Raw genomic sequence first — 27,359 nt, forward strand, 5'->3', positions numbered from 1 at the left:
TTTTTAAAGTAGGGAAGAGCGAGTGCATTTTTAAGAAGAATTTTGTGTCTTTAGAAAGAAGAACTCCCAGAATCATTAATACTTAGTTCAGGGACCTGAATCACAATCAGGGAACTTGGGCCTTGTGGTGGGAAAGAAAGGGGCTCCCTAGGGCCACTCACGTCACCCCACCCTCGGTGGGGCTTCCGGCACCTCATTCATACTCGCCTGGACTAGGGGCTTAGCCAGCAGCATGGGGGGGGGCACCCCCGCCGTGCCCCTGCTCTCCCCCCACTGGAGGGCACCGTGCCGCCCCGGAAGTGCCAGTGGTCTGGGGTGGGGCGCGGAGGCTGTGGGCCACCGGAGGGCACTGTCCCCTGCGCCCCAGGGAGAAGGGCCAGATGGTCTGCGGCAGCCCCAGACCAGGAAGCAGCCTCTGCCCTGCCCCCTCCCGAGACATTTCCTCCAGATGAAATCACATCTCCAGCAGGGGAACAGGCCCCCATTGTGAGGAGCTGGGGTCTCGGAGAAAGGACATCTTTCAGGCCCTTAAAAATAGCAGCCCTGAGATTTATGAATCGGCATGGACCGGCTGGCCCCGGCCTCCGCCCAGCAGCAGCACAGGCCCCGCCACCCTCACCCCAGACCACAGCCTGTCGGTGACCAGCTGGGGAATCTGCTGGCCCAGGCGGGGGGAGGAGCAGGGGCCCAGCAGGGTCCACACACTCCCCCTCTGCCTCAGCGGCCCCCCCACCCCGCCCTGCTAACACCCCAGGGACCAGCACTGCCATTTCCCAGCGCGGCAAGGGCATCTGTGGACGGCCTCCCATGTGGTCCTCACCTGGACTTTTAGCAGGTGGGGTAATCGACCGATGAGGAAACTGAGGCACCACCAGTAAGTCGCGTGTCAGCGGGCAGTGGAGCCTGGGCTCCTGGCGCTGTGCCTGGGGTTCTGCAGCCGGGAACTGGTCCCAAGTGCCCGCTGGGAGTTGGGGGTGGCAGGGTGTGGTCCCCAGGCTGGCGACGGGGTGCCTACCAGGCTCCACCAGATGTGGTGGCACTGGCACTGACCACGGCTGCTGGCCTCAGGCTCGGGGGCAGAGGCTGCCACCGGCCGCATCCCCCCCCAGTGTCTAACAGACCTTCAGCCACCTCTGCAGGGCCAGGGGCCAGGCTGGCCCTGCCGCCCCCACCTGAGAGTGGGGAGGGCAGGGCCGTGCGCACGGGCGGGGCTGCCTGTGTGTTCGAAGGGGCTTCAGGAATGGTGTGTGTGAGTCTAAGGGACATTGTAGACTCCAAGGTGGGGCGAGAGGGGTTTGAAGGCCCCTCCAAACCCCCAGGGACACACCTGAGAACCTGAGAACCCCCAGGGACACACCTGAGGACAAGACGTCCTCGGCTGCCGGCAGGGGCAGGGTCCTCGCCCACTGCCCGCCACCACCCGCCACCGAAGGGCTGGGGCTCCACCCACACCCACCCGACGAGAGCCGGAGGCGGAGCGGGGACACCTGCTGGGTGGGCACTGGCCCTGTGCTGGGCCCGGGCCTCTCAGTTATTCCTTCTGAATGAGGGGTTCCCCCCCCCCCGGGCCCAGCCCCACACACCCCGCCTTACCCTCCGGGGGCCCTCTGGAGACCGGGAGGGGCTGTGGGGACCTGGTGGCCAATCCCCAGCTGCTGGTGGCTCTGCCCTGCCCCGGCCCCGCCGCCCCCCACAGTGTCCCAGCCGCTCCCGCCCCGTCCTTTCTAACCGAAGCTTGTGCGGCTGCTGCTGCAGTCGCTGTCAGCCACCTGTCACGGACACGCCCCCGCAGCCCCAGGCCCCGCAGCCCAGACCCCACCCCGGCCACCACAGCACGCGGCTGGGGGCTCTCCATCCTTCTCCCTGCTTCCCCAAATCCGGGCTCGGACTCCTCCTCGCAGGGAGTGGGATGATGTCACTTCCTGAGGGTGGGGGGAGGAGTAGGCACGACCCCGGCAGACTAGCCCGCCAGCCTGCCTGCCAGGCAGCGGCAGCTCCATGAAGTGGCCGCGGCGGCGGCCGGGAGAGGGAGATGGAGATGGAGACCTGCCGGGCCGGATGTGCCGGCGGCCCCACGCCCCTGGCCCACCCTCAGGGCCGTGCCCAGCAGCTGGGGGAGACTTGCCTGCTTCCTTCCTGAGTGATGCCGGTCTCTGAGGACACTTGTTTTCCCTGGAGCCGTCACGGGGAGTGGAGGACTTGCCACCAGCCCCTGGACCCTGTGCCATGTAAGCCCCTGCCAGCCTGGGGCCGCTGTCCACCAGCGGGGCCTCCAGCAGCAGGGTTACTCCGCGGGGCTGCCCTGGAGCCCCTCTCTGGGGTGCCTGGACCAGCCCCCTGTGAGGGCCTTTCAGCCTGCTCCACGACCCTGTTCCCCCGGCTCTAGGGATCGGGGCCCGGGTTCTTGGGCTCTTCTCCATCCCTGAGCTTCCCCCAGCTCATTCGAACTCGGTGATTTCAGAGTTGGACGCTGGGCAGTAGAGGCTGCTTGGCTCAGGGTGGGCATAGGAGGTGTGGTTTTGGCGGGGGAGGGGGGTACCATGCAGGGCTCACCCGCTGCCCAGCAGGGGCCCTGGGGGCCTCAGGCATGCTCTTGTCCCTGGATCTCAACCACGTCTTGCCCTACCAAGCAGCGTAGTTCTGCCTGGGGGGCACAAAACTAAGCCATAGAGCGTGCTCCTGGGGTTCCAGCAAAGCGAGAAGCTGAAGACTTCCTCCAACAAGTGTTTACTGAGCGCCCACTGTGTGCTGGGCACTCCCACCTCCAGGCTTGCCGTCCCTTACCCCACCTGCCCCAAGGCCTCCAGCCTTCTACCTGCTCTGCCTCTCTCCTGCCGGGCATGGGCTCGTGCTTGACACGGGGAGCCCCACCCACCACGAGGACTGCACACACCGGGCTGGGTCTCCTCCTCGACAGGCAGTGGTAGGGCTAGGGGGCCGCCCCTGACCCAGCGCAGGAGAGGCAGTGTGTGAGCCCAGGCCTTGAGTGGAGCTGAGCAGTCACCGTGGGGATAACCCCAGGCACAGCTGACCCCAAGGGGAAAGAGCCGGTCTGGGGGGCCGGAGAGACCTCAGGAGTAGGGGCGACACCAGGGCCTGGCTGCTGAGGTCCTGTATGTTGGCACCAGGGGCGGAGAGGACGGCGGTGGGTCCTGCCCAAAGATCGGTTTGCACTGCTGGGGGGGCCTGGAGGCCTGTGAGCCGTGGGGGCTGGGCGAGCCTGGCCAGAGCGCGGCGGCCCCGGCAGCCACAGGGTCCTCCGCTGCCTTTCAGGAGGTGAGCGCCAGGCCCGCTGAGCCTCCGCAGGAGAGCCGCCAGCCATGCCCGGGATCGTGGTGTTCCGGCGGCGCTGGTCTGTGGGCAGCGATGACCTCGTCCTGCCAGCCATCTTCCTCTTCCTCCTGCACACCACCTGGTGAGTCTCAGGGCCAGGTCGCGGTCCTGGGTTTGAAGAGAAAGGGCTAGAAGGAGTCTTTCCAGCCATCTGTCCGGGCCCTGTCATGCTCCCAGCTCCTGGGTTGTGCACTCGAATCCCACAACCCCTTAGGTGGCACCCACGCGGAGCCGAGGGACCCCGCCTGGCCATCCCTAGATGGAGGCCAGCCCTGGGCGGGGGGGGGGGGGGGGGGGGGGGCTGCTGCTGTCTCCCACGGCTGGCCGCTGGGCTCCCCGCTCTGCCTCCCTGTCCCCGGCGCCTGTGCCCTCGGAGGCACTGGGTGCTGGCGGAGGGCGGTGCTGCGCCCACGGAGTCCGGGCTGGGCGGGGCTGCGGGAGGGGTGCAGGCTGTGGCCCCTCTCACGCACGTGCCGGTCCCCCCAGGTTTGTGATCCTGTCCGTGGTGCTCTTCGGCCTGGTCTACAACCCCCACGAGGCCTGCTCCCTCAACCTGGTGGACCACGGCCGCGGCTACCTGGGCATCTTGCTGAGCTGCATGATCGCCGAGATGGCCATCATCTGGCTGAGCATGCGCGGAGGCATCCTCTACACGGAGCCCCGCGAATCCATGCAGTACGTGCTCTACGTGCGCCTGGGTAAGGGCTGCCCGCCTCGGGTGGGGGCCGCTTCGGACCACCCCGCCCGCACCCTCCTCTGCGCTCCGCCGCGCACGCAGCCCACGTGCGCTGGGGCCCCGCAGACTCACGGGGGCGGAAGCTCTAGACCAGGGATGGGCAGGCCCGGCCCGGAGGCTCTGCGCGGCCCCACTGTCTGTTTTATAAATAAAGTTTTATTGGGGCCCAGCCACACGCATTCATTCCTGTGCTCCTTGTCTCTGGCTGCGTTCGTGTGACAACAGCAGAGCTGAGTGGCTGCGACAGAGAATGTGACCTGCACATCTGACATATTTACCCTCTGATTTTTACCGAAAAGGTTCCCTGACCCTGTTCTAGGCTGTCTTTTTAGCTGCTTTGTGACCGTCCCCGAACAGCCTCCCTTGTCCCTCCCCGTCTCCCCACCGTCCTGGGAAGAGCCCCCAGGGGCCTGCACCAGCTGTTCCCTGGAGGGCCAGCCCCCACCCTCCTCCCCACCCCCCTCCGGGGCTTTTCCCCGTCCCTAAGGAACGCGCCTCTCGTGCTTCTATGAACCGCCCTCACGTTAACTCTGGGAGGAGCTATCATTAGTCTCATTGTACACATGGGGGGCTCCGGGACCCAGGGAGGTTAATCTGCCCCCTCAGGGCCACACGGCTCACGTGCAGGCATCGGAGCTGAGGTTCGAACTCAGGCCGTCAGGCTCTGACGTCTGGCTGCGTTGCCACACTGCACTCACTGCCTGTGGAGCTAGGGCTTCCCAGGCTGCCCCAGTGCCCGCCCCCCACCCCGGCCTCAGTCCCGGGCTCAGGGTGCCTGCAGCAGCCGCTGCAGCGCCTCCTCCCCACTCCTGCCTCAAGGGCCCGAGGCCTCTTCCTGGGTAGACAGCAGCCTCCCTGACGTGAGCACCTGCCGTCTGACTCTCACACAGCAGTGTCTCTCTCACACAGACCCTGCCGCCCACTTTACAGACGAGGCAGCAGAGGCTCGGAGACACTAGGCAGCTTGCCCCAGACACGTCTGATTCCAGAGTTCACGGTTATAACCCTAAAGTCCCGAAAGAGCAGGGAAATGCCTCCTCATCCTCCTCCTTCCCGGTCACCCCCTCCGTTGGGAGTGTTGGGGCCGGAGGGCACACTGCCACGGGGCAGAGGCACGGTGGGGACAGTGGGGAGCCGCACTCCCCGGGCTCTCTGCTCCATGAACGGGGCCTGGGGGTGGGGAGCGGCGGGGTCTGATGCCCCCGCTGCCCAGCTGGCCGAGGCCCTGCGGTAGGAGGGGCCAGGCCGAGGTTCCAGGGCCCTTCCCCGAGGGCAGAGGGTGGCCGTCCTTCAGCCAGGGCCCTGCCGTCCTCACAGCCATCCTGGTGATCGAGTTCATCTACGCCATCGTGGGCATCGTCTGGCTCACTCAGTACTACACCTCCTGCAACGACCTCACCGCCAAGAACGTCACCCTTGGTATGTCGGCTGGCCAGCTGGCTGTGGGGGTGGTGGGGACAGGGCAGGAGAGGGGCGTGGGTACCACTACAGGGAAGCAGTTTCTGGGAGGGACCGTGGGCCCACCCACGTGGGACCCCAGTCTGGGGGTGCAGCAGCAGGCGCAGCGCTGCCCGGGGCACCAGGTGAGGGCCCCTCAGCGTCTCACTGGAAATCTAGAGTCGCCGGCTCTGCTCCAAGGGTGGGCCTTGGGGCCCCGGCCCGGGAGGGGATGGCCACCCGGTCCCAGCCTGGAGCCAGGGCTTCCGAGCCTCGTTGGGTGCCGGCGGCAGTTGGGGGCGGGGAGCCGGGGAGCCAGGGAGGTGACCCCAGCATCACCCCCACCTCTCGCTCCCCACTGCTGCCCCTGCAGGAATGGTCGTCTGCAACTGGGTGGTCATCCTCAGCGTCTGCATCACCGTGCTCTGCGTCTTCGACCCCACGGGCCGCACCTTCGTCAAGCTGAGAGCCACCAAGAGGAGGCAGCGCAACCTGCGGACCTACAACCTACGGTCAGTGGGCCGGGCCGTGGGCAGGCCCCTCGCAGGATTGGCTGACAGGCGGGCAAGGCTGGCTCCACGACTCCCAGACTGCATTGCAGCCACAGGCTTGGCCCCAGGCGTGGCCTGTCCCCGCCTCAGTTTCCTGGTCTGTCAAGTGGAGTAATGCAGTTGGTGCCTCGAGCTGCTGTGCGGAGGTTTGAGGCAGATGATACCTGCCAGGTGGCCAACACAGCGCTCCCAGGGGTTCACACACTCAGTAAAGGGCGGCTGTTGTCCTCACCTTCAATGCCGGTGGCCACGGCAGTGCTAGCAGGAGGCACGTGCAGGCCGAGCCAATCATATATGTTAACTCACAGTGTCTCCACGGGGTAGCTGTTACCATCCTCCTCCCTGCAGATGAAGACACTGGGCCGGGGAGAGGCTATGTGACTGGCCTGGGGTGACTCAGCTGCTCCGTGGTGGGGCTGGGACCCAGCCCAGGCAGGCTGGCTTGGGAGCCCATGCTCTTAACCGCTGGCTGGGCTGCCTCCAGGGTTAAGGGGGCTGGAGGAGGTTAGCCAAGGAAGACTTCCTGGAGGGGTAGGTTTTCCCCGGTGTTTTGAAGAATGGGGAAGGCTGAGCCTTGGCAGAGAGAATGAGGGAGGGCACCCGGGGTCACAGCAGTTCTTGTTTATTGAAAGGAAAAAAAAGGGGGTTTCCAGGATGGGCCACAGTCAGGCCTGTTCATCGAGCTTGTGCTGAGAGGCCCCGCCCTTTCCACTGCCAGCCCTCCCGCCAGCCCCGGTGCGGCCGTGAGTCCCATGCTGCAGACAGGAGCGGAACCCCGGGGAGGCCCCGGGTCACGCCAGTGGAGCTCGGAACTGGCTCCACACCTGCAGTGCGGGGCAGCGGGGTCAGGAGCCCTCAGCCAGCAGCGGGGGGGTAGGGGGGGCAGGTTGCCCAGGTCCCCATGCCCCGCAGGCACCTCCCCACTCCAGCCTCCTGCCTCCACGTTCACTCCCCTCCACCCTCCACGTCAGCTCGGCGCTGCAGCCAGGGCCACACCCAGGCCCAGGCTGGCCACCTCCCAGCCCGGAATGCCCGTTCTCGGGGCCAAGGCTCCGGAGCTGTTTTTCCTCCCCGGGTAGCCAGCCGGCCACCACCCCTGTCCCACTTTGCTCACTCTGAGAAACCCCCCCACCCCCACCCGACCTAGTTTCTGGGCCCCTGGGGCCCTGGGAGAAAAATCTCCCCTCCCTGGCCCGGGTAATTGCCTCTGGGACCCGGGGCAGCCAGCGCCTTTGCAGCAGGGGTTTGACAGCAGTGGCTGTCATTTTAATGGGACTTCTTCCTGCGACCTCTGGGCCCGGTGCAGGTGAGCGAGAGGCCTCAGAGCTCACAGGTCCCGTCCGGCTGCGGTTCCTGCAGCTCTCGGGTCTGGCTCAGGGGGGCCGCCCAGGCCGTGGCTCAGCTAGTGCGGCTGCCTCTCAGGCTGTTCCCCGTTCACCCTCCTCCCCACTGCCCCCCCTTGGAAACGATCAGTTTTCCTAACCGGGGCGCTTGCGAGCCCGCCAGCCCCTCATCCACTTCCAGGCTCAGGGAATGCGCTCGAGGCCTGCTGTGCCTTGCTGACAGGTGGACTTAGTTTCTGGAAGCCAGGAAGCTCTCTGAGTCCTTGGCCCTTTCTCCTTCTAGTGACAACGGGTGGGAGCTGGGAGATGGGTTATTTCCAGCATTCTTCCCTGGGAGCCTTGTTCTTGGGTCTTTGCAGAAGGAGTCTCTGGCCTCCCTTCCCTTTAGTGAGTCCCGGGGGCAGGGGGTTGCTGGTCCGTGAACTTTTTCTGTCCGGATTTCGCATGTGTCACCCTGTATTGGTCTCTGCAGCCTAACTTACTGCCTTAGGCCAAACCTGTCACCGTCGCCGTCTGCCCCCTGGTGGACACAAAGAGTACTGCAGGGCAGTGTACAGTCAGCACCTCCATCAAGCCAGAGACACAGCAGGAAATTCTCTTTGAACCTTTGAAAACCCCATTAGGTTAGAAAGGGTTAAAAAAAAAATGATGCTCTGGGAGTCCGGCTTGGCCAGCATGCTTTCCCTTTCTCACGCCTCCAGCGGGTGGGACATTGGTTTAGGGTGCGGCTGGCAGGTCCCAGAAACAGCACTTCCTGTGCCCCCTTTCCTCCCCCTCCCTCCGGTAGCCCTGGAAGGCCCTGTGGCCTCCCCTGGCCTTGCGGGACCGGGGTCGGGAGCAAGAAGTGGCCTTTGCCACAGAGGAGAGCTGAGGGGCTCACGGGGGAGGGCCCGGCCTGTCACTTCTGATGGACGCTAAGTGACTGGCGTGTGCTCAGGGCCACCATGCCCTCCCCTCGTGGCCGCCTGGAGTCCGGCTCTGACAGGGCCGGCGGGGGGGGCACGTGTCCCAGAAGCACGCCAGTCCCTTCTTGCTCGGTCTGGGAGTGTCCGTTCTCAACACCGGGCCTGTCATCACTGTGCTGCAGACACACCAGGCACCTGACCAAGGAAAGGCCTCTGAGGGGCCTGGCCCCCCAACCGCTCTGCCTTTGGGTGCAGACTCTCAGACACCCAGCTCCCCACCCGGACAGCCAGCCTCGGGGGGGCCGTAGGGGGTGTGGGCACGGCCAGGGCCAGCCATGCAGGTGAAGGTGGGGGGCCCTGTACCCTCCAAGGTAGCAAGCCCAAGGAACTGGGAAACTCAGAGCCTCCGTCAGCCCTGCGCCTCCCCCATGTGCGGAGGGTGCGACCGTCTGAAGCCCTTCCGAGCGGGGGCAGCTCCGTGCGACAGGTTCGGGCTGCCAGCCCCAGAGCCCCCAAGGCAGGCTGGTGGTCAGTCTGCAACAGCAGGGTGCCCCAGCTGTCGGCACAGCACCGGAGGCCAGCGGGAGTCCCCTCAGGGGCAGCCAGCTCACCGGCCACCCCACTATGGCTGGGCCCAGACACCCCGAGGGAGTCCTTTTGTGGGGTCCTGGGGACAGGCCACCCTGTCTTCATAACGCCTGGGCGCCGGCTCTGCGGTCCGGCCCTGTGGCCTCACGCGTGCCCACTCCCCTCCTTGCAGGCACCGGCTGGAGGAGGGCCAGGCCACCAGCTGGTCGCGCCGGCTCAAAGTGTTCCTCTGCTGCACGCGGACCAAGGACTCGCAGTCAGTAAGTGCCGGGGGGTGCGTCCTGAGGGCTCCTGCCCTGCTGTCCGCGCCTCAGGAGCCTCCGCCCATTGGCAGAGCTGGGTGGGCCCGGCCAGGGGAAGGCAGCTGGGCTCTGAGCGGGAGCCAGGTGACAGCCTGCGCATACACAAGCTCCCCCTCCCCCCGCCACCTGCATAGACGAGCCCCCTCCTGTGTGTGAAACAGCTGACCTCTCGCTTCATCGAGGGAGCAGAAATATTTGAGGGTTTTTCACTGACCACACCCCGCCTTGGAACTCAGAGTCTAGTTTAGAAGAGACGCTCAAACATGGGGGCAACCTGAAGACAAGGGAAAGCAGCGTCTGGCCGGCTGCAGACCGGCTGGAAGTCTGCTGCAGCCACAAAGCGCTCCGTGCTGCGGCGCTAGGCACGCAGCAGGGCTCTGCCCCTGCGCTCCGTCTGAGGAACAACCGGTTTTGTCGGCGGCAAGGAGCCATGGAAGGGGATAGGGAGGCAGGGCCCTCGGGGGGCCTCAGGCAGAGCTCCAGGTGCTCACGGGGCCCTTGGAGACCATCAGGCCTAGCCCTTCGTTTTGCAGATCGGGCAGCTGAGACCCAGAGAGGTGCGGTGTCCCACGGCTAGTCAGTGGCAGAGCCCTTGAGGTCAGGAGACTGCTCCTCCCTGGGCGTGGAAGCCACCAGCAGCCTCGAGTGGCTCTTTCCCACCGGCAGCCGCCGGTGAGCTGTAGCGTGAACACTGGAGTATAAGAAAGCGCCCCCTCCCAGTTTCCCTGGTGGGTGGGAAACACCCCCACCTAGGGGTCTGAGGGGTCACGGCCCAGGGCCTGGTTCACAGGCAGGCCATGGGGAGCTGTCCCCTGGCAGACAGGGCTGGGCCTGCCAGGGCCCGAGAAGGGGCTGGTGCTGGAGTCGGTGAGAAGGGAGAACTCCACTTTGGGGCGAGGAGCGGGGAGACGGGGTCAGGTCCGGCCCAGAGTACGTATTCTTCAGCCTGCGCTGTGTTCTCCTTAACAACTCGAATCGGATATCGACATTTAAACATCGACTTCTGTGTGTTTGGGTCGGGCAGCCTGGGCCCCTCGCAGGGCCGCCCGGCTGGGGCTGAGCCGCAGCTGGCTCCATCTGGCACCCTTAGGCATTGGAGTTTGCAACCCTTTGTTCTTCTTTCTGTGCAAGGGCCAGAGCTCAAGGGTGGAACCCAGCAACACAGAACCAGTCGCCATAAGTATTTTTTTCCCCAGCACAGCCTCCCAAACAGGTTAGGGGCAAGGCTCCCGACGGCAGCTTGGTGTGAGGCAGGGAGGACTCGGCCCACGGACCCTCAGGGCTGTCCCGAGGACCGGGTTAGCAGGGAAGCTGGAGAGGCCCCTGGCCCAGCATTGCACCCTGCTCCAGGCACACGGCGGGGTCCCTGAGCCTGCAGCCCCGGGCAGAGGAGCTGGGGAGAAACTCAGAGGTGGGAGGAAGCGGCCGGCAGGAGCTTAGTTTTGGCTTCTCTGCTAGAGAGAAAGGCCGGAGGAGACACCAGCGGGCTGTGCAGGCCTTGATTCCTAGTGTGTGGGGAAAGAGCAGGAAATGGCTCCAGTCGGCATCTGTGCGTGCTGGACGGTGAGTGCCCTAGGAGCGCCCTAGGAGCGCCGAGGACAGAGGAGGGCCGGGAGGCGGCGAGGGAGAAGGGTCAGGTCCGCGGGGCACAGAGCCAGGCCCTCCGGCTCGCACTGCAGAGGGCTGCCCGGGGTCGACGCCTCGAGGTGCCAGGGTGACCCCATGCACAGGGTCCCAAGCAGAGGCCCGGGCCCAGGGGGTTCACTCCGGCTCTCCTCTTCTCTCTCCCGCTGCCCCGTCCCCGCCCGCTGCTTCCCTGGACCTCGTAGGACGCCTACTCAGAAATCGCCTACCTCTTCGCCGAGTTTTTCCGAGACCTGGACATTGTGCCGTCCGACATCATCGCCGGCCTGGTGCTGCTTCGGCAGCGACAGCGGGCCAAGCGCAATGCCGTGCTGGACGAGGTGAGCGCCCGGCCCCTCTCCAGGTGCTGCCCCGCCACCGCCTTCCACCCAAGCCTCTCCCTGCGGCCCCTGCCCCTGCTGCTGCTCCTGGAGCCCGGGTTTACACATGTCTCTTGGGCCCTGGAAGTCACCCTCTGATGCCCACCCCCCTCTCGTCCTCAGTTCACTCCTGCGGCCACCACTTATGGCTCTGGCTTGAGCCACCCCCCTCTGTTGGGCCACATGTGGCTACTTCCCGGCCAGGCCCCCACAGGGGACTTCTGAGCATAGGGGCTAATGCATGGTGCAACTCGGGCTTCAGCCTCTCTGTCCCACCCACCCCATGCCCCACAACACACCAGTCCTAGCCAGGGTCTCCCAGCATCTCCCGCCAAATGCATCCCCCCGGCCTGGCCTAGGAATGTCCCCAGTAGAAGTTGGGGATGGCTGTTTGAGTGGAAGGGAAGCCACTGGCAGCATGACGAGACCTCAGCTTTTGGGAGACTGGCTGGGTCACAGAGGCACTGGATGGCACGCAGCCCTCGGGCCCCCAAGGCCCCCAGGAAGCAGGCAGAGCACGGGGCAGGGTGCCCAGACCCCTTCCTCAGCGTGCACAGCGGGCCTGGGGCAGCCACCTGCACACACCTGTTTTCCCAGGCCAACAACGACATCTTGGCCTTCCTGTCTGGGATGCCGGTGACCAGAAACACCAAGTACCTCGACCTCAAGAACTCGGTGAGTCAGCACCACCCCCACCCACCCTGTCCTGTGTCCCTCATCCCTCTCTCCCTCGGCTGGAAGGACCTGAGCAAAGCACCTGCTCCAGCCAGCCCCTGCTCTCGGCCACGCCCCCTTTCTGTGGAGAACCTCCTCCTTGCTGGCTGTGCAGATGAACGCCCTGAACCTGTTTGACCGTGCGCTGTGTGGCCCTGGCCTCTCAGGACTGGGAAGTGCTTCCCAGAGTGTGCCGCCACCGCTGCTGTCATTGCTGTCACTGCTGCCATCGCTACCGTCCTAAAAGGCGGTGGGACGCAGCACTTCAGGCTCCGGCTTCTCGCGGCAGAGCTGCTTCTCCTGGGCCCTCCGCAGAAACCCGGGCAGGAGCATGTCCCAGGGAGAGGGGGGCTGTCTGGGGCGGCTCTGCCTGGGGAGCACACGGAGGGGGGTGTGCGTCAGCCCCTCACGGTCTCGGTGGCCCCCTGCACCTGTTTGCTCGTGCGTACCTGGTCCCGGGCACACCTCCCACTCAGCGCTCTGGTGGGGAGCAAGCCAGCCCTCCCGAATCCAGTTCTCAGCGCGGCGCCAGCAAACAGTGGTGCCTGTCGGAAAGGGTGCTGCTAGAAAGGGTTCATCCTCCCATCTGCACCCCCTGGAAAAGCCTCCGGGGTCCATCTGCCTCCCACTCCCCAAAGCAGGGCTTTGTACTACCCCCCTTGTGCGTGGCCGGTGTGCTCAGCCACGGAGGCGGCAGGGGCGGGCAGCCCAGCCTGTAGGCGCTGAGTGCCTGCCTGCCTGCCTGCCTGCCTGCCTGCCTGCCACGGGCAGAGGCTGCCACGCCCACCCCGCAGCCCGGAGCTCTGACACTCAGAGCAGATGAGGACCTTCTCCAGCTCATTCCTGAAGAGCAGACGAGTGGCCCAGGCTGGGCTCCACCGCTCTGGGCCCTGATGAAGGCCGTACCTCTTCCCCTTCCCAGGATGACTAATCACCCTCTTGAACTCGCACGAGGCGGCTCAGGCCCTCCCAGTGCGGGAGTGCTGCGGTCCCTGGGGGGCAGGGGCACTGGCCGGGGCTTCGCTTTGCTGGGACACCCTTGCTGTCTGCCTCCCTCCAGCCCTTCAGACTGGTAGCCACAGCCCCTGGCCCCAGACACAGGGCTTCCAGCTGGCGCCTTTTCCTCAGACAGATCCGGATCTGCCCAGATGCCCCTTTCCAGCCAGTGACTCAGTGCATCGAGCCAGAGAGCCAGCGACTAGCGTGTCCCTGTCCAGGGCCGGCCGGTGGCTCGAGGCCTAGACCCCCTAGCCAGAGGGCCTGGGCCTCATTGCAGAGGCCAGGGGAGGGGGCAGGATGACCACGCCCCCTTCCCCTTCTCTTCCCTTACTGGGAAACTGGGCAAGGAAATCGATCCAGCGCTCCGAGTGTTTTTCTGTCCCCAATCGGTGACTCTGAGATTGGAGCAACAGGACAGGTCTCCAGAGGACTCGCGCCCTGGTTGCAGGGAGATAATTAGGGAAACACAATTACCATGTGGAGGGGCGGTTCCTCCTGCGAGACAGGAGGGGGTCTGAAGCCCCCCCGGGGAGCTCATGGGCCCTGAGGCCGCAGGCGCCAAGGTTAGGAGGTGACCGCCCGCTGCCCCCTGTCTTCCAGCAAGAGATGCTGCGCTACAAGGAGGTCTGCTACTACATGCTGTTCGCGCTGGCCGCCTATGGCTGGCCCATGTACCTGATGCGGAAGCCCGCCTGTGGCCTCTGCCAGCTGGCGAGGTCCTGCTCGTGAGTACTGCCCCCCTGCCCGCGGGCCTGCGAGGGTGAAGGGGCCGAGGTCGAGAAGGTGGGCCCTCGGAGGGAGGTGCTCCCTTCCCCCTAAGCAGGCTGCTTCTGTGCCCCGGTCTGCCTGTCCGTGAGGCCTGTGCTGCCCCGGGGCTGCATTAGCCCTGGGCGGGGAAGAGCGTGGGGTCCCACAGCCCCAGGTTTGTACCTGGACTTTGTCGCTCAGCGCCTTGAGCTGGCCTGCCTCCCTGTGCCGGCCTCAGTCTGTCTGTCAGGTGGGGACCGTGGCGCACGCCACCTGGAGTGGTGCGAGGGGCTTAGACGAGATGCTGCCTGCCTGGCCCTGCTGGTCCCTGTCCCCTGCCTGACCCGCTCACCCTCCCTTCCCCTGCCCCCTTCCGGTGCCCTGCCTCCCGGAAAGGAAGGACGTTCCTGGTGGAGAGGCCCTTCAGTGGGAGGCTCTGCCCAGCAGCTGGCCTGCCCTCAGCCCCGACCTTGCCTGCGGTGGGGCACCACCCTCAGTCGGCAGCCCAGCCTGGCCGGCTTCGGCTTCCCCTAGCGGGCCCGAGGAGCGCACACCTCCAGGAGGGCCCTTCCCTGTGCCGGCTGTCTCTGCGGTCAGCCGCGGCCAGGCAGAAGGAGGACAGCTCCCTGGCTCCCTGTTCCAGAAAGGCGGGCGTGCTGGGCAGGCGGCTTCTGTCTGCGGCACCCCTGCTCTCGGGACCTTGTTTTCACTGCGTCCCCGGCAAGGACAGAGCGCCCCGAGCGCCCCGTGCCTCAGCTCCCCCACCGCTGCTGCGCCTCCTGGCATCCTTGGGGGCGCCCACTGAGGCCCAGAGCTTCTCACGAGGAGCACCAGCCCAGGAGGCCCCTGACCGGGGCTCCGATAGGCCCTGCTCCGTCTTTCGGGGGCAGGGTGGGGGCATCATTTGTATGGCAGGGTCTGTCCTGCCCCCCCACCCCCCCCGTAGGCCGTCTCAGGAGCCAGGGAGCCCCTGGCAGCCCGGGCACGAGGTGCTCCGAAGACAGGAGGCGTGCTGGCGCCGGTAGCAGCTTCTCACTGCCACCAGAGATGGTCCTCAGACCCAGCACTGACAGGAGGAAGGCGGGCACAGGCCCTCCACCTGGCAGCATTTCTCCCGTCCTGCGTCCCACAAGAAGCATGGCAGGCCAGGCCTGCCCGTGGCCCTACCCCCGTCTCCCCTGGCCAGGAGTGCTGGCCTCCCGGCCGCAGGCCCTGCTGCTCGGCAGTGCCCCGGCCCCGGTTGCCGGCCCAGGGGCAGCCTCCCACTGGGCAGAGGGAGAGCCTCGATCGATCGAGCGAGTGCCTGTCGTACGCTGGGCCCTGCCAGCATCTTGGGCTTTGGTGTCACACTGGCCCCGGGAAGTGGCCATCAGCACCTGCTCCTGCAGAGGAGGAGACTGGGCCCTGGACGGCCTAGCGCCCTCCAGGCCCTCCTGCCAGGAAGGGACATTCCAGAGCAAGGACTGAAGCCCAGGCCTGTCTCCCAAGGCCACGCCATGGGGGCCACACTTCGGGGCTAGAGGAGGGGCTCAGGCTGAGGAGGGCAGACAGCTGCCTGAGAAGCAGGGGCCTGGCCCCCAGACTGGGGCCCCCAGACCCGCTCAGACTGGCATGGGGTGTGGGGCTCTCTCGGCATGCACTGAGGGGCTTCTGAGATTTGACTCCCCTCTGGGTTTTCTCAGCAAGGCCTCTCCCCCTCAGGAAGTGTGTGACAGCCCCTTGGCTGCTACTCAAGTGAAGACAAACCTCTCCTCACCGTCAAAATTCAGGATTCTTCATAAAACCTCAGCTGTCAAGACAACTGGCAGGGGCGGGTCAGGTGCTCGCCTGGCTCCTGGCTTGATCTGCTGGGCGCTGGCTCCCTCTGGTGGCCCGAGGAGCAGCTGCACCCCTTGCTGGGGGCCCAGCTCAGCCACTCACACCCATTCATTTGGGGGAGCCTGCTACGTGCCAGGCACTGTGTGGGGTGCTGGTGACAGGGCTCTGAAGCAGAGCAAAGCCTCCTGAGGCACAGGCAATGCACGGACCAGGAGACCAGATGGGTGCTTTGGAGAAAGATGAGCTGGGGGTGGGGGGGGGCTGGCTGTGTTAGGCAAAGTGGCCAGGGGGTGCCGTCCCGTAACACACATGTCAGCGGGCGCCTGCAGGGAGCAAGTCCAGCCTCACAGTGTCCAGAAGAGGGTCGCAGGCAGAGTGAGCCATGGGTGCGCAGATGCCAAGGCAGGAATTTGGCCAACACATCTGGAGGGCAAGAAGGCCGCTGGCTGGAGGGGAGTCGGAAGCATCAGGCCAGAGAGCCAGGGCCAGACGGGGCAGGGCCCTTGGCCACTGAGAGCATCGGGCTCCTGCAGTGGGCAAGGGGGGCAGCGCTGAAGGGTCTGAGTGCAGCGACATGGCTTGGCACATCTTAAGGGGTCACCCTGGCTGCCGAGCTGAGGAGGTGGGGGGTGATGTGGACGAGGGAGACCAGGTGGGGGGCCGCTGTGGTGGCCTGGAGCGGGGTGCGGGGTGCGGTCTGGCTGTGAACCCCAAGGCAGAGCGAGCCGACGTGCTGCCCGCTGGACGTGGGGTGAGGGGTGGGGAGGCCACGGAAGAGGGCCTGGCGCCTGGGGGAGCGGGTGGGCAGGGTGTGGAGGACAGTGGGGCGCGCACTCGGGGCCTGGGGCCTGGGGAGGCTGAGGTCTTGTGGGCAGTTGGGTGGGAGCATCCAGGTGGTCGGTTGGCGCCGAGGCGGCGTCCAACCCTGAGCCCTGATGAGGCTCTGCAGGAGCCGGTGGGGCCAGAGGGGAGGGGAGCCCAGCCCAGACCTCTGGGCCTCGGGGAGAGGATGGGCTGAGGAGAGGAGGCTGCCACCGAGGGAGCGCAGTCCAGGAGAGAGGGCCCCTCACGGGGGAGGGAGGAGCCGCCAGGTCACAGGTCACAGGCCGCCAGAGGCCCAGGGAGACGAGGGCTGGGCACTGGCTAGTGGAGCTGTGCGAGGAGGCCCGGCAGGGGGCAGGGCTGCAGAGAGGACGGCGGGGAAACTGCCCGGCCCGCGGTCCCCGGCCCTCAGCCCCCGCCGCCCCGCCCCAGGTGCTGCCTGTGCCCCGCGAGGCCGCGGTTCGCCCCCGGAGTCACCATCGAGGAAGACAACTGCTGCGGCTGCAACGCCATCGCCATCCGGCGCCACTTCCTGGACGAGAACATGACGGCGGTGGACATCGTCTACACCTCCTGCCACGACGCGGTGAGGGGCCCGGCGGCCTGGGCAGGCGCGGGGGGCGGGCCGGGCTGCGGCCCGCTGTCAGGAGCCCTTGGCTTTGCTGGCGCGGCGGGCAGCAGCCTCCAGTCCGCCCCCTGCTGGGCAGAGCAGAGGTGGGCCCTTCTCCCCCCGCCCCCTTCGGGGCCAGGAAGTAGACCCAGGGTTGGGGCTCCCTGTCCTCGGCCTTTGTGGGGAGGAGTTGGGGGAGGGCAGTCACCTCTCCTGATGCAGCAGGCAGGTAGCAGCCCCCGGGCAGCCTGGGTGCAGCAGGGGCTGGGAGGCAGGTGGGCTGTAACCTGGGCCAGCAGGCTGGCAGGGGCCCAGTGGCTGGTGGAAACAGACTCCCTGGCCAGGGAGGACACCTGCTCAGGTCACTTACCCGAGTCTGGCCCCATCCCAGGGACCCTCGGGCTCACGAGCCGCCCTCTTCCTAGGTGTACGAGACCCCCTTCTATGTGGCGGTGGACCATGACAAGAAGAAGGTGGTGATCAGCATTCGGGGAACTCTGTCCCCCAAGGTAGGCTGCCTGTGGGTAGGTGAGCTTACCTGCCCACAGGGGGCGCTGCTTCCCTCTTCCCGCCTCCCTCAGCCCCGCCCCTCACCTGATCCCTCTCTCTGCAAGGACGCCCTGACGGACCTGACCGGGGACGCTGAGCGCCTCCCCGTGGAGGGGCACCACGGCACCTGGCTGGGACACAAGGTAGCCACTGCCCCCTGGGCCCCTGGCCTCCTCCCCTGCCAGCACACAGACCTGTCCTGTCGGGGGGGGGACCTCCCTACTTGCTGCGCTCGCTGGTAGAGGTTGGTCAGAGGGGTGGACGGTCCACTGGGCGTCGCTGGCCGGGACGCCCACAGCCCTGCCCAGCCTGGACCCTGACCCCGAAGCTGGGAAGAGATGATACTGGTTTCTGTTAAACGCATAACCCTCCCAAGCCTCTGTTTTCTCATCTGAGAAGTGGGAACACTGTGATAACGTGTCCAGCAGCCCCACAGCCAGGCGGCCAGGAGGCCAAGGGGGCGCGTGGGCAGGCGCAGGGGGTGAGCTGCTGGCCCCTCCCCGAGCACCCGCCTGTGTTCCTCTCTGCCCAGGGGATGGTCCTCTCGGCCGAGTACATCAAGAAGAAGCTGGAGCAGGAGATGGTCCTGTCCCAGGCCTTTGGGAGAGACCTGGTGAGGCGCTTTCCACGCACCCAGCCCGGTCAGGGTGTCGGGGCTCCGGGGTTGCCCAAGGCGACCGAGTGATTGCAGCCGAGCGTGGTCACCGTGCATAAAGGTCACCCCCAAACACAGACGCAGCGGCGTCTGGGGGGGCGGGAGCCTCTCCTGGGAAACCCGGGGAGGGCTCATCCGAAGAGCTGACCTCTGAGCAAAGGGCTGAAGAAGGGGTTAAGAGTCTGTTAGAAGAGTCTCCCCGAGAAGTTGCTGGTGGGGGAGGGGCCCGGTGGGGTTCTCTCACTGCCACTGCAGCAGCAGCCGTGCAGATGGGACGTGAGCCCGGGGCCCTGGGGAGACCCCCGGCCTCCCTGGCATCAGTGGCCCAGTGCTCAGGCCCCTCTCGGTCCCCAGGGCCGCGGAACCAAGCACTACGGCCTGATCGTGGTGGGCCACTCGCTGGGCGCAGGCACCGCCGCCATCCTCTCCTTCCTGCTGCGCCCCCAGTACCCGACCCTCAAGTGCTTCGCCTACTCCCCCCCCGGGGGCCTGCTGAGGTGAGCTCTGCCCGGGCCCTCGGTGTCCTCGGGGCCGGGGGCTGGGCTGGGCAGCCTGGCTTCTGGTCAGCGGGGGCCTGGAAGGGACCTGATGAGTGGAGGGGGGCCTCTGTCAAATGCCAGGAGGACCCCAGGCCCACCCCCGGGAAGGCCCTACTGGCAGGAAGGGCAGGGCGAGTGCAGGCAGTGCGGCCCGGCACCTGCGAGCTGCCCCGGGGGACCCTGAGTCTGGAGGCCACCCCCACCCACAGTGTGGGAGCAGGGCTGCCCCTCACCCCCAGCCTGAGCAGCCCCTCTGCTCCCCTTGCAGCGAGGATGCCATGGAGTACTCCAAGGAGTTCGTGACAGCCGTGGTCCTGGGCAAAGACCTCGTTCCCAGGCGAGTCCCTGCGTGCTCTCTCCCCATCCCGCCTCACCTGGGCTCCTCACCTGGGCTCCGCACCTGGGCTCCGCACCTGGGCTACACAGTTCTCTCACTCAGATTCCCATCTCCCTGAGGGACAGGGACAAGGGACACCAGAGTCGCTTCTGTGCCCTCAGGACCCAAGCCCGGCCTCCCCTCCCCTGGCTCGGCTCCGCTGAGCTGCTGCAGGCCTCCCTCCGCCCACCCCGGGACTGGACGGCTTGGGCTTCCTGCCCCTGGGCCTGGGCCGGCCCCTGCAGCCCCTCACCCTGCACCCCTCCTGGCCCCCGGCCAGGCCAGGCTGATGCTCGTCTCCTCCCCCAGGATCGGCCTCTCCCAGCTGGAAGGCTTCCGCAGACAGCTCCTGGACGTCCTGCAGCGAAGCACCAAGCCCAAAGTGAGCCCCGCTCCCTGCCCTCCCGCCCGGGCACCCGGGCTCCGGGCACCTTACCTGTGCCGTGCCCCGCCTGTCCCTCAGCTCAAACACAGCAGCCCTGGCAGCCTGGGGCCTGGCTGGGGTGTGGTTGGTGTCCTGGCAGCCTCAGGTCATCAGACCCTCGGCATCGCTGAGCTCATCCCACCTGCCCCCTGCCTGTCCTTGTACAGATGGGGAAACTGAGGCCCAGAGGGGGCCAGGGGTGTGCTTTTGCTCACACAACACATTGTAACTGAGTCAGATTCCAGCTGAGGGCTCCCGAGTCCCGGCCTCTGCCCCACAGACCTGCCTGAAGTCCACCCTCAGGTCAGTCATCCCACTTTCTCCTAAGGTCAGGAGGAAGCCACCCCCCAGCCCTGGGCCTCCAGTGTGTGACAGGAAGGCCTCCCCCAAAGCCTGCTGCTGCTGCAGCTGCACCCCAGCTCAGGGAGGCTGGCCCCCGCCCAGGGCAGTCGGGGTGCAGTTTGTTCTGATTTCCTGCTGCAGCCGAGAGGAGAGGGTCAGCCCTTCCTAACCCTTCATCAGGTCTTTGGAGGACACTGGGGGCTCCTCCTGAGGCATGCCGGCCTTCAGCAGGCCGGGCTTGGGGCCTGGCGGGGGGGGATGCTGGGGCAGGTGCCCTGAGGCAGGCAGCAGGGGGCCCGTTCAGACCAGTGGGGCTTCTGTGGCCCCAGCCCGTACCCCATTGGCCATGTCAGCCTGGTTTGGCCTCTTCCCAGCCTCGGTGCCCTGACCCACTGGCTGGCAAGACCCCGGGCCAGGTACCAGGTGCCAGGTACCAGGACAGGCCGGGCAGTGAAGTCTTAGCGGACCGTGTCTGCCTGGAGGAGCTCGGTTCGAGATGTGGGACTGTTCCGTCGGACCCGGTCCCGGCACATGCCAGGCCCAGGGGACCGGTGGCTGGGGACCGGCCCGAGGCAGCCAGGCCTGGCGGGTGCGGCTGGGCTGAGCTGGGCGACCTGCTCTGCCTCTGACGTGCCGGGTGACCTCGAGCGCGTCCTTTCTCCTTGCTGGGCCTGTTTCCTCGTCACTAGAGCAGGGGCGGCTGGTCTCCCAGTGCCTTTCCAGCCCCGAAGTCTAACAGCTCCTTCTCCTCTGGCCCTGGGGTCTTTATGGCCCCCATGGCTGCCGCCCAGCTGAGGCCCTGCCTCTTTGGGTGGGCACTGCCCTGCCCTCTGCCCCCCGGCCCCCCCCCCGGCCCCCCAGCTTCTACCGGCCCCCACCCCTCTGAGCACCTCTGTCCCCGCCCACACAGCCATCCTTGCTCGGCTGACCCCTCCCCCTCTGCCCGCACAGTGGCGGATCATTGTGGGGGCCACTAAGTGCATCCCCAAGTCGGAGCTGCCCGAGGAGGCGGAGGTGACCACCCTGGCCAGCACACGGCTCTGGACCCACCCCAGCGACCTGACCATCGCCCTGTCGGCCAGCACCCCGCTTTACCCGCCGGGCCGCATCATCCACGTGGTCCACAACCACCCGGCGGAGCAGTGCTGGTAGGTGCTGTCCAGGCCCCGTCAGCTGGCCGGGGCGCTGGGGGGGCGCTGGGGGGGCTGGCAGACTGATGGCTCACGGCCCCCATGGTGGGGTTCCCCCAGCCTGGGCCCTGGAAGTGGATCCAAAGACCATTCCGGAGCAAGACGCCAGGCTCCTATCTTGTTCCCACGTCACCCTCTTCCTGGTGTCCCCAAGAGCATCTCTCCCCACCAGTGGTCCGTTTAAAAGTGGATGCCCTGAAGGGGTCACCCTAAGGCCCTGGCCAGCTCATACCTCAGTTGTCACTTGGTGTCACCTCTGGGATTAGGTGGCAGACTGCTGTGAGCAGGTGGGGAGGGCGTGGGGTGGGGGAAGAGAGAGGAAAGGATGGGTAAGTACTGGCTTCCTTCCGTGCCCAGGGTGGGGCAGGCATGGCCCAGGCCACGTGCGTGGAGAAGGCCATGTGGGGACCATGGCTGAGGTTCAAGGTCAGCCTCTCCAGGCCCCTGTCTGAAGTAAATGCTCCTGGCCGGGCTGGGCGTGGGGTGGGGGTGGGGATGGGGGGCTGAGGGTGAGGCAGGAGCCAAGAGCCAGGGACATGGGCCTGCTGGCCGGGTGGGGCGAGGGTCCTCCCAGAGCACCCACCTCCACCGAGCCCAGGCGGAGAGCAGAGCCAGGGCCTGGGGGTTGAGGCCAGGCTGCCACCCACCCTCCGCTCCCCTCTGGCCCCCGTGCCCCCGCAGCTGCTGCGAGCAGGAGGAGCCCACGTACTTCGCCATCTGGGGCGACAACAAGGCCTTCAACGAGGTGATCATCTCCCCGGCCATGCTGCACGAGCACCTCCCCTACGTGGTCATGGAGGGGCTCAACAAGGTGAGGCTGTGGGGCGGGCCAGGGCGCGGATGCTCGGGGACGCTAACCAGAGCCCACAGCTGGGCCAGGCTTGGCTGGGCTGGGGCGCGAGCCCACTCGTGTCCTGGCCTCCGTACCCCTGCCCTGTCCACACCGTCCCCTGGCCCTGTGGTGAGCAGGAGTTTCAGAAATGCCCAGGGACCTGTCCCTCAGCTGGGCTGAGCTCAGAGGCCCTGAAGGCCGCCTGGCACTTGATGGGTGGCCAACATGGCCATCACCTGGCCACAGGAAGGCTGACCGCAGGGAAGAAACACTCTGACCTGGCCCATCGGTGGGGCAAGGCACAGTCGCAGGGCCAGGCGGGGCCTTCCTGGAGGGGAGGGGACCTGGGGGGAGAGAGGGGGACCCAGCTGACCCCGTGCAGCTCCAATGGGCCTGAGATGCCTAGCCGGCTGCCCTGCCCCCGCATGCGATGGCCACCCTTCCGCCTGCACCAGCTTCCCCGTCCTGTCCCCAGGTGCTGGAGAACTACAACAAGGGGAAGACGGCCCTGCTCTCTGCTGCGAAGGTCATGGTGAGCCCCACCGAGGTGGACCTCACTCCTGAGCTCATCTTTCAGCAGCAGCCGCTGCCCACGGGGCCCCCGGTGCCTGCCGGCCTCGCCCTGGAGCTGCCCCCCGCCGACCACCGGAACAGCAGCGTCCGGTGAGTCCTGCCCACCCCGGCCCTGGCCCGGAGGGTGTGTGTGAGTTCAGAGCACGCATGCTTGTGCATGTGTGTGTCCTGTGCACGGACTGAGCACGTATGTTCGCACAGCCCTGCACACAGGTGCAGGAAAGGGCGGATTTGCCGCCTCTGCTCTGGCTCCACCCTGCCCTGCCCCCGCTGCTCCCCAGCCTGCCATTCCTGAAGCCCATGTGGGCCAGTGGGCATCTGAGGACACACGGCCCCTGGCCACACGCGCATAGATCCACTCCCAGCCATTGAGACCCAGACAGATGGACACCGTGCACTCACCTGCACGCGTGTGTGTGTATCTGCATGGAGGCTCACATGTGCAGACACGTGCCTCACGAGTTTCTCTGAGCGCACAGCCCCACAAAGCCATGCTCAGGCACACAAGACAGAGGTCGACATACACACGCACAAGGACACGCCTGGACAGGCAGCCCTGCGTGTGGGTGAACGCTGGCGCCTGTGCCCAGACCTGGTCCCTCAGGCACCTGTGGGCCCTCGATGTGCAGATAGGTGGGATGCACACGTGCCCCCAGACATACACCTCGCATTCACACACACTCTTTGGGGGGGGGCTCAGGCTCTTAGTGGGGGACCCTCCTGCCTCTCTGGGACCCTCCCTGCCCAGGTCCTGAGCCCAGGGGGGGTGCTGGTCTGGCCAAGAGGCAGATGAGGAGGGTGATTCGCCAATCTCTGGCCTCCGTGGGGCACACGGACATGGCTCCTCCCAACCTCTGTGCCTTTCCTGAGGCCGCTGCCTGGGGGAACCCGAGGCCACTCTCCCGCAGTGACTGCTGCACCCTGGCCCCTGACCTCCCTCCACTCACTCCCTGCAGGCCGCCATGTGGCCCAGAGGCTCCAGGGCTCCCACTGGCAGAGGCTGCACTCCATGGGCAAGCAGGAGGGCCTGTGTTGAGGGAGGAAGGGATGGGGCTCTGGGAGGGGTGCAGAGGGCAGCCGGCGTCTCTGGGCCTGGCTCCCATTGGCCCGGGCACAGAGCACCAACGCAGGCCCCCCAGCAGGTTCCACCAGGGCCTCGGGCCGTCGGGGCGCCCACCTTGGCTGAACCCAGCCTTTTTCTGTCTCAGGTTTTTCTGAGTTGTTTTTTTTTTTCCTTTTCCAAGTGTCCCTGACCCAAACAGTTCAATAGCCACTGAATGAAATTTCCCCTCCCCCCCTCCCCAAGTCTCCTCCAGCCAGGGAGCTGAGGGGTCTGTCTCTGTGCCCCTCCTGAGTCTCGCCCCTCCCCGCCCCGCCCTCTGCAGGAGCAAGTCCCAGTCTGAGATGAGCCTGGAGGGCTTCTCGGAGGGCCGGCTGCTGTCCCCGGTGGCCGCAGCCTCAGCGGCCCGCCAGGACCCCGTGGAGCTGCTGCTGCTGTCCACCCAGGAGCGGCTGGCGGCGGAGCTGCAGGCCCGGCGGGCGCCGCTGGCCACCATGGAGAGCCTCTCGGACACGGAGTCGCTGTACAGCTTCGACTCGCGCCGGTCCTCGGGCTTCCGCAGCATCCGAGGCTCGCCCAGCCTCCACGCCGTGCTGGAGCGCGACGAGGGCCACCTGTTCTACATCGACCCCGCCATCCCGGAGGAGAACCCCTCCCTGAGCTCCCGCACCGAGCTGCTGGCCGCGGACAGCCTGTCCAAGCACTCGCAGGACACCCAGCCCCTGGAGGCGGCCCTGGGCAGCGGGGGCGCCACCCCCGAGCGGCCCCCCAGCGTGGCGGCCAACGAGCAGGAGGAAGAGGGGGGTGGCGGGGCGGCCCCCCGCGGAGAGCTGGCACTGCACAACGGGCGCCTGGGGGACTCGCCCAGCCCTCAGGTGCTGGAGTTCGCGGAGTTCATCGACAGCCTCTTCAACCTGGACAGCAAGAGCAGCTCCTTCCAGGACCTCTACTGCATGGTGGTGCCCGAGAGCCCCACCAGCGACTACGCCGAGGGCCCCAAGTCCCCCAGCCAGCAGGAGATCCTGCTCCGCGCCCAGTTCGAGCCCAACCTGGTGCCCAAGCCCCCGCGGCGCTTTGCCGGCTCGGCCGACCCCTCCTCCGGCATCTCGCTGTCGCCCTCCTTCCCGCTCAGCTCCTCGGGCGAGCTCATGGACCTGACGCCCACGAGCCTCAGCAGCCAGGAGTGCCTGGCGGTGGACAAGATCCGAACTTCCACCCCCACTGGCCGCGGGGCCAGCCCCACCAAGCAGGACGACCTGGTCATCTCGGCACGCTAGCACCCAGGGGCGGCTGCCGGCCAAGGCCGGGGACAGAGCAGGCGGCGCCTCAAGGCTCCATCCAGGTGGCTGCCCCCAGGGCTGGGCAGCTTGGAGGAGAGGCCCCCTGGGGCCAGTTTAGCCTCAGGCATGGGGCACTGCTGCTGAGCGGGGGTCCATATCCCTACCTCAGCTTAGGACCCCCAGAGCCAAGACAGCTGGGATCTGGGCCCTCCAGACAGGGGAGGGGGGAGTGGGGAAGAGCCTGGGGCAGCCTGCCAGCCTGACCACCCCCCAGAGGCGTCCTGGCACCCTCTATTCCGGTATAGGCAGTGGGCACGCTGACGTCCCTTCGCTGCCCTCTGGCTGCTCTCCCAGGACCGAAAGGAAGAGCAGACCCCTCCCCACGTACTCTCCTCTGTGGTCCAGGCTGGCATCTGTCCTGGCCACACCCCCCTCGCCGGATCTGGTGCCTGCTGGCCAGCCCCTGGGGTGACCCCCCACCAAGGGGGCCTGCAGTGTTGTGTATGTTTACAGAAGCTGCTGCGCTGGGCTCAGGACGTGCCCTGGGCTTGCAAGCCCCCCGCCCCCAGTCCCGTGGTCGGTAGCCCCTCTCTGGGCAGGGCAGGGGCTCGGAGAGCCTGGAGGAGGCTGGCACCAGGACCGCCCCCTCTCTGCTCGGTGTTCCTCACGTCGACCCCCCTGTCGGTGGGTGCTGGGCACCTGCCCATACCTCCTGGCTCGTCTTCCCCCCTGGGGATCCTGGTCCCTCAAAGGACAGAGGGCACAGGTGTGACCACCCCTGGCTGCAGAGTGGGTGCCCTGGGACGGAGGACGCCCAAATGCCTCTTCCTTCGAGGGCCCTGGGTCACCCCTTCACACCACCTCCGCCCACACCTGGGCAGCCCCAGGCCCTGGGCTCTGAAACCAAACACACCTCCACTCCCTCAGTCCCCTCCTCCTTGGCCTGGGCTCTCCCCTAGGCTTTTCCTCCTTCCAGTCCCCAGTGTTTTCTCGACGGGAAGCGGGGCCAAGAGAGGGACACTGTGGCACCCGGCTGGCGATCCCATGCTCACTGCGGGGGGTGGGGGTGCAGGAGCGTCGGGGGCTCTAGGGCCGGCCCGGCCTGGCCTGGGGCCTCCACAGCCCGAACGTGAGGGGTCCTCTCCCTGTCAGGTTTGGGGGGGAAGCAGTGGGGAGGTGGAGGCCAGGCCTCCGCCCGGGGAGCCGAGGGGGGAGGTCGTGCATGCTCGCGTGGGGCGTGTGTGTGCATGTGCATGGGTGCACACCGCTCCTGAGGAAGGGGCTGCCGGGGCGCCCACCCGGCTGGCCTGCCTGCGTCCCCCTCCCCAGCCTGACGAGAACATAGCCAATGACCGCGATGTGGCCCCGGGGGCCACAGGGCGAGCTCAGCTGAGGACGTCACCTGTTCTCGCCTCACCTGTGCTCTGACCCCCGTTCTGGAAAACGTGTGCCGAGGCGTTGACCGTCCGCTTGTGCCTTCGTCTCCTCGGAGGCAAGCTCTCCCCACTCCGGCCCTGCCCACGGCCTCCCCGGGGCAGCCAGGCTCCCCTGGCCCAGACCCCCGTCTCACGATCACTGGCACCTGTGGCCTACACCCCCACCCCGACCCCACGCACAGCGGGGACCCCCGCCCACCCTGACAGCTGGGCACAGAGGCCCGGGAGCTGGGCTCCCTCGCTCTGTGACTCGCACACCCCACCAGGCTCCAGACCCCGCCCCTGCCCGGGGCCCTGCTGCTGGCTTAGCCGGGGCCCCAGCTCGGAACCAATCAGTGGCTCTTAGAGTTTAAAAAAGACAAATCACAAATCAGTAACGTTCCAACAAGCAGCCCACCGGTAGCAGGGAGACTTTCGGCCTAGCCTTTTAATTCCTCCCCTGCCAAGGTGGGCTAGAGACCTCTAAGGGGGCGTGGCGCCCACCTGTGCCCAGGACCGAGCCATCAGGGACAGACTCCCCAGCCCAAGGCCGTAGCCACCCAGGGTTACAGGCTTGGGGCCGGGGCAGACTTGGACTCTGTCCTGGATGCCCCAGGGTCAGCCCCCCCCCCCACCTGCTCCCCCCCAAGGGTGGGCCTGCTGCATGCCTCTCCCCTCCTCCCGCCTCACACTTGGGGGGTCTGAGCCACCTCCCTCCTCCCAGCTCGGCTCAGCCGGACCCCCACCCCCGTCCCGCAGACCTGCAACCCAGGCTCTCCCGGCAGGGCCTGGGCGGCCTCCATATGCAACCGACAGTGAGCAGCCGGCCCCACAGACGCCCGAGCACTCCGCGTGCCATCCCCCCACGACGTTTTGTACTTAATGTATGAAAGATCCAAACTAATATTGCTGTAAAAAGGAGAGACAAATTAATATAGCTTATTCTATAAATATATCTGTATATAGAGGTTTCTGTATATTGTATAGAGCTGTGTATAAACTGGATGTAGAAGCACACTGGCTGCCTTGAGTGACTTCTCTTCCCCGCGGGGGGCGGGGGGGGGCTGGCAGCGGAGGTCAGTGGCGGAGTGGCAGGAGGGGACATCTGAGCCCGGCTCCTGCTGCTGTCAGAGCCCCGGTCCGGGCCCGCACCTTGGGTGGCAGAGCAGCCAGAGGGCTCTGCTGGTGTGAGATGCGTGCCAGGAGTCTTGCTGAC

At 66.7% G+C, this 27,359-nt stretch overlaps 1 protein-coding gene across 3 annotated transcripts in view; it reads left to right on the forward strand.

Annotated features, from left to right (window-relative positions):
* Positions 1-27,158, forward strand: part of DAGLA (diacylglycerol lipase alpha) — a 60,715-nt gene extending 33,557 nt beyond the window's left edge. Inside the window, exons 1-20 of one of the 3 annotated variants that reach the window (XM_028517521.2) lie at positions 2,029-2,228; positions 3,274-3,415; positions 3,820-4,031; positions 5,387-5,488; positions 5,880-6,018; positions 9,066-9,153; positions 11,025-11,159; positions 11,796-11,873; positions 13,512-13,636; positions 16,731-16,884; positions 17,334-17,417; positions 17,523-17,600; positions 17,990-18,070; positions 18,467-18,609; positions 18,920-18,988; positions 19,337-19,409; positions 20,745-20,941; positions 21,665-21,794; positions 22,291-22,478; positions 23,774-24,725. In XM_028517521.2, the coding sequence (XP_028373322.1) occupies positions 3,321-3,415; positions 3,820-4,031; positions 5,387-5,488; positions 5,880-6,018; positions 9,066-9,153; positions 11,025-11,159; positions 11,796-11,873; positions 13,512-13,636; positions 16,731-16,884; positions 17,334-17,417; positions 17,523-17,600; positions 17,990-18,070; positions 18,467-18,609; positions 18,920-18,988; positions 19,337-19,409; positions 20,745-20,941; positions 21,665-21,794; positions 22,291-22,478; positions 23,774-24,725 (3,123 nt within the window). In that variant the 5' untranslated portion in view covers positions 2,029-2,228; positions 3,274-3,320. Of the gene's footprint in view, positions 1-2,028; positions 2,229-3,273; positions 3,416-3,819; positions 4,032-5,386; positions 5,489-5,879; positions 6,019-9,065; positions 9,154-10,659; positions 10,759-11,024; positions 11,160-11,795; positions 11,874-13,511; positions 13,637-16,730; positions 16,885-17,333; positions 17,418-17,522; positions 17,601-17,989; positions 18,071-18,466; positions 18,610-18,919; positions 18,989-19,336; positions 19,410-20,744; positions 20,942-21,664; positions 21,795-22,290; positions 22,479-23,773 lie in introns of those variants that run through there. The other 2 variants (XM_036029551.1, XM_036029552.1) reach the window with 2 other exon arrangements.
* Positions 27,159-27,359: the final 201 nt, after the last annotated feature.

The sequence above is a fragment of the Phyllostomus discolor genome, chromosome 6 (genome assembly GCF_004126475.2).
Source record: "Phyllostomus discolor isolate MPI-MPIP mPhyDis1 chromosome 6, mPhyDis1.pri.v3, whole genome shotgun sequence".
Taxonomy (NCBI): domain Eukaryota; kingdom Metazoa; phylum Chordata; class Mammalia; order Chiroptera; family Phyllostomidae; genus Phyllostomus; species Phyllostomus discolor.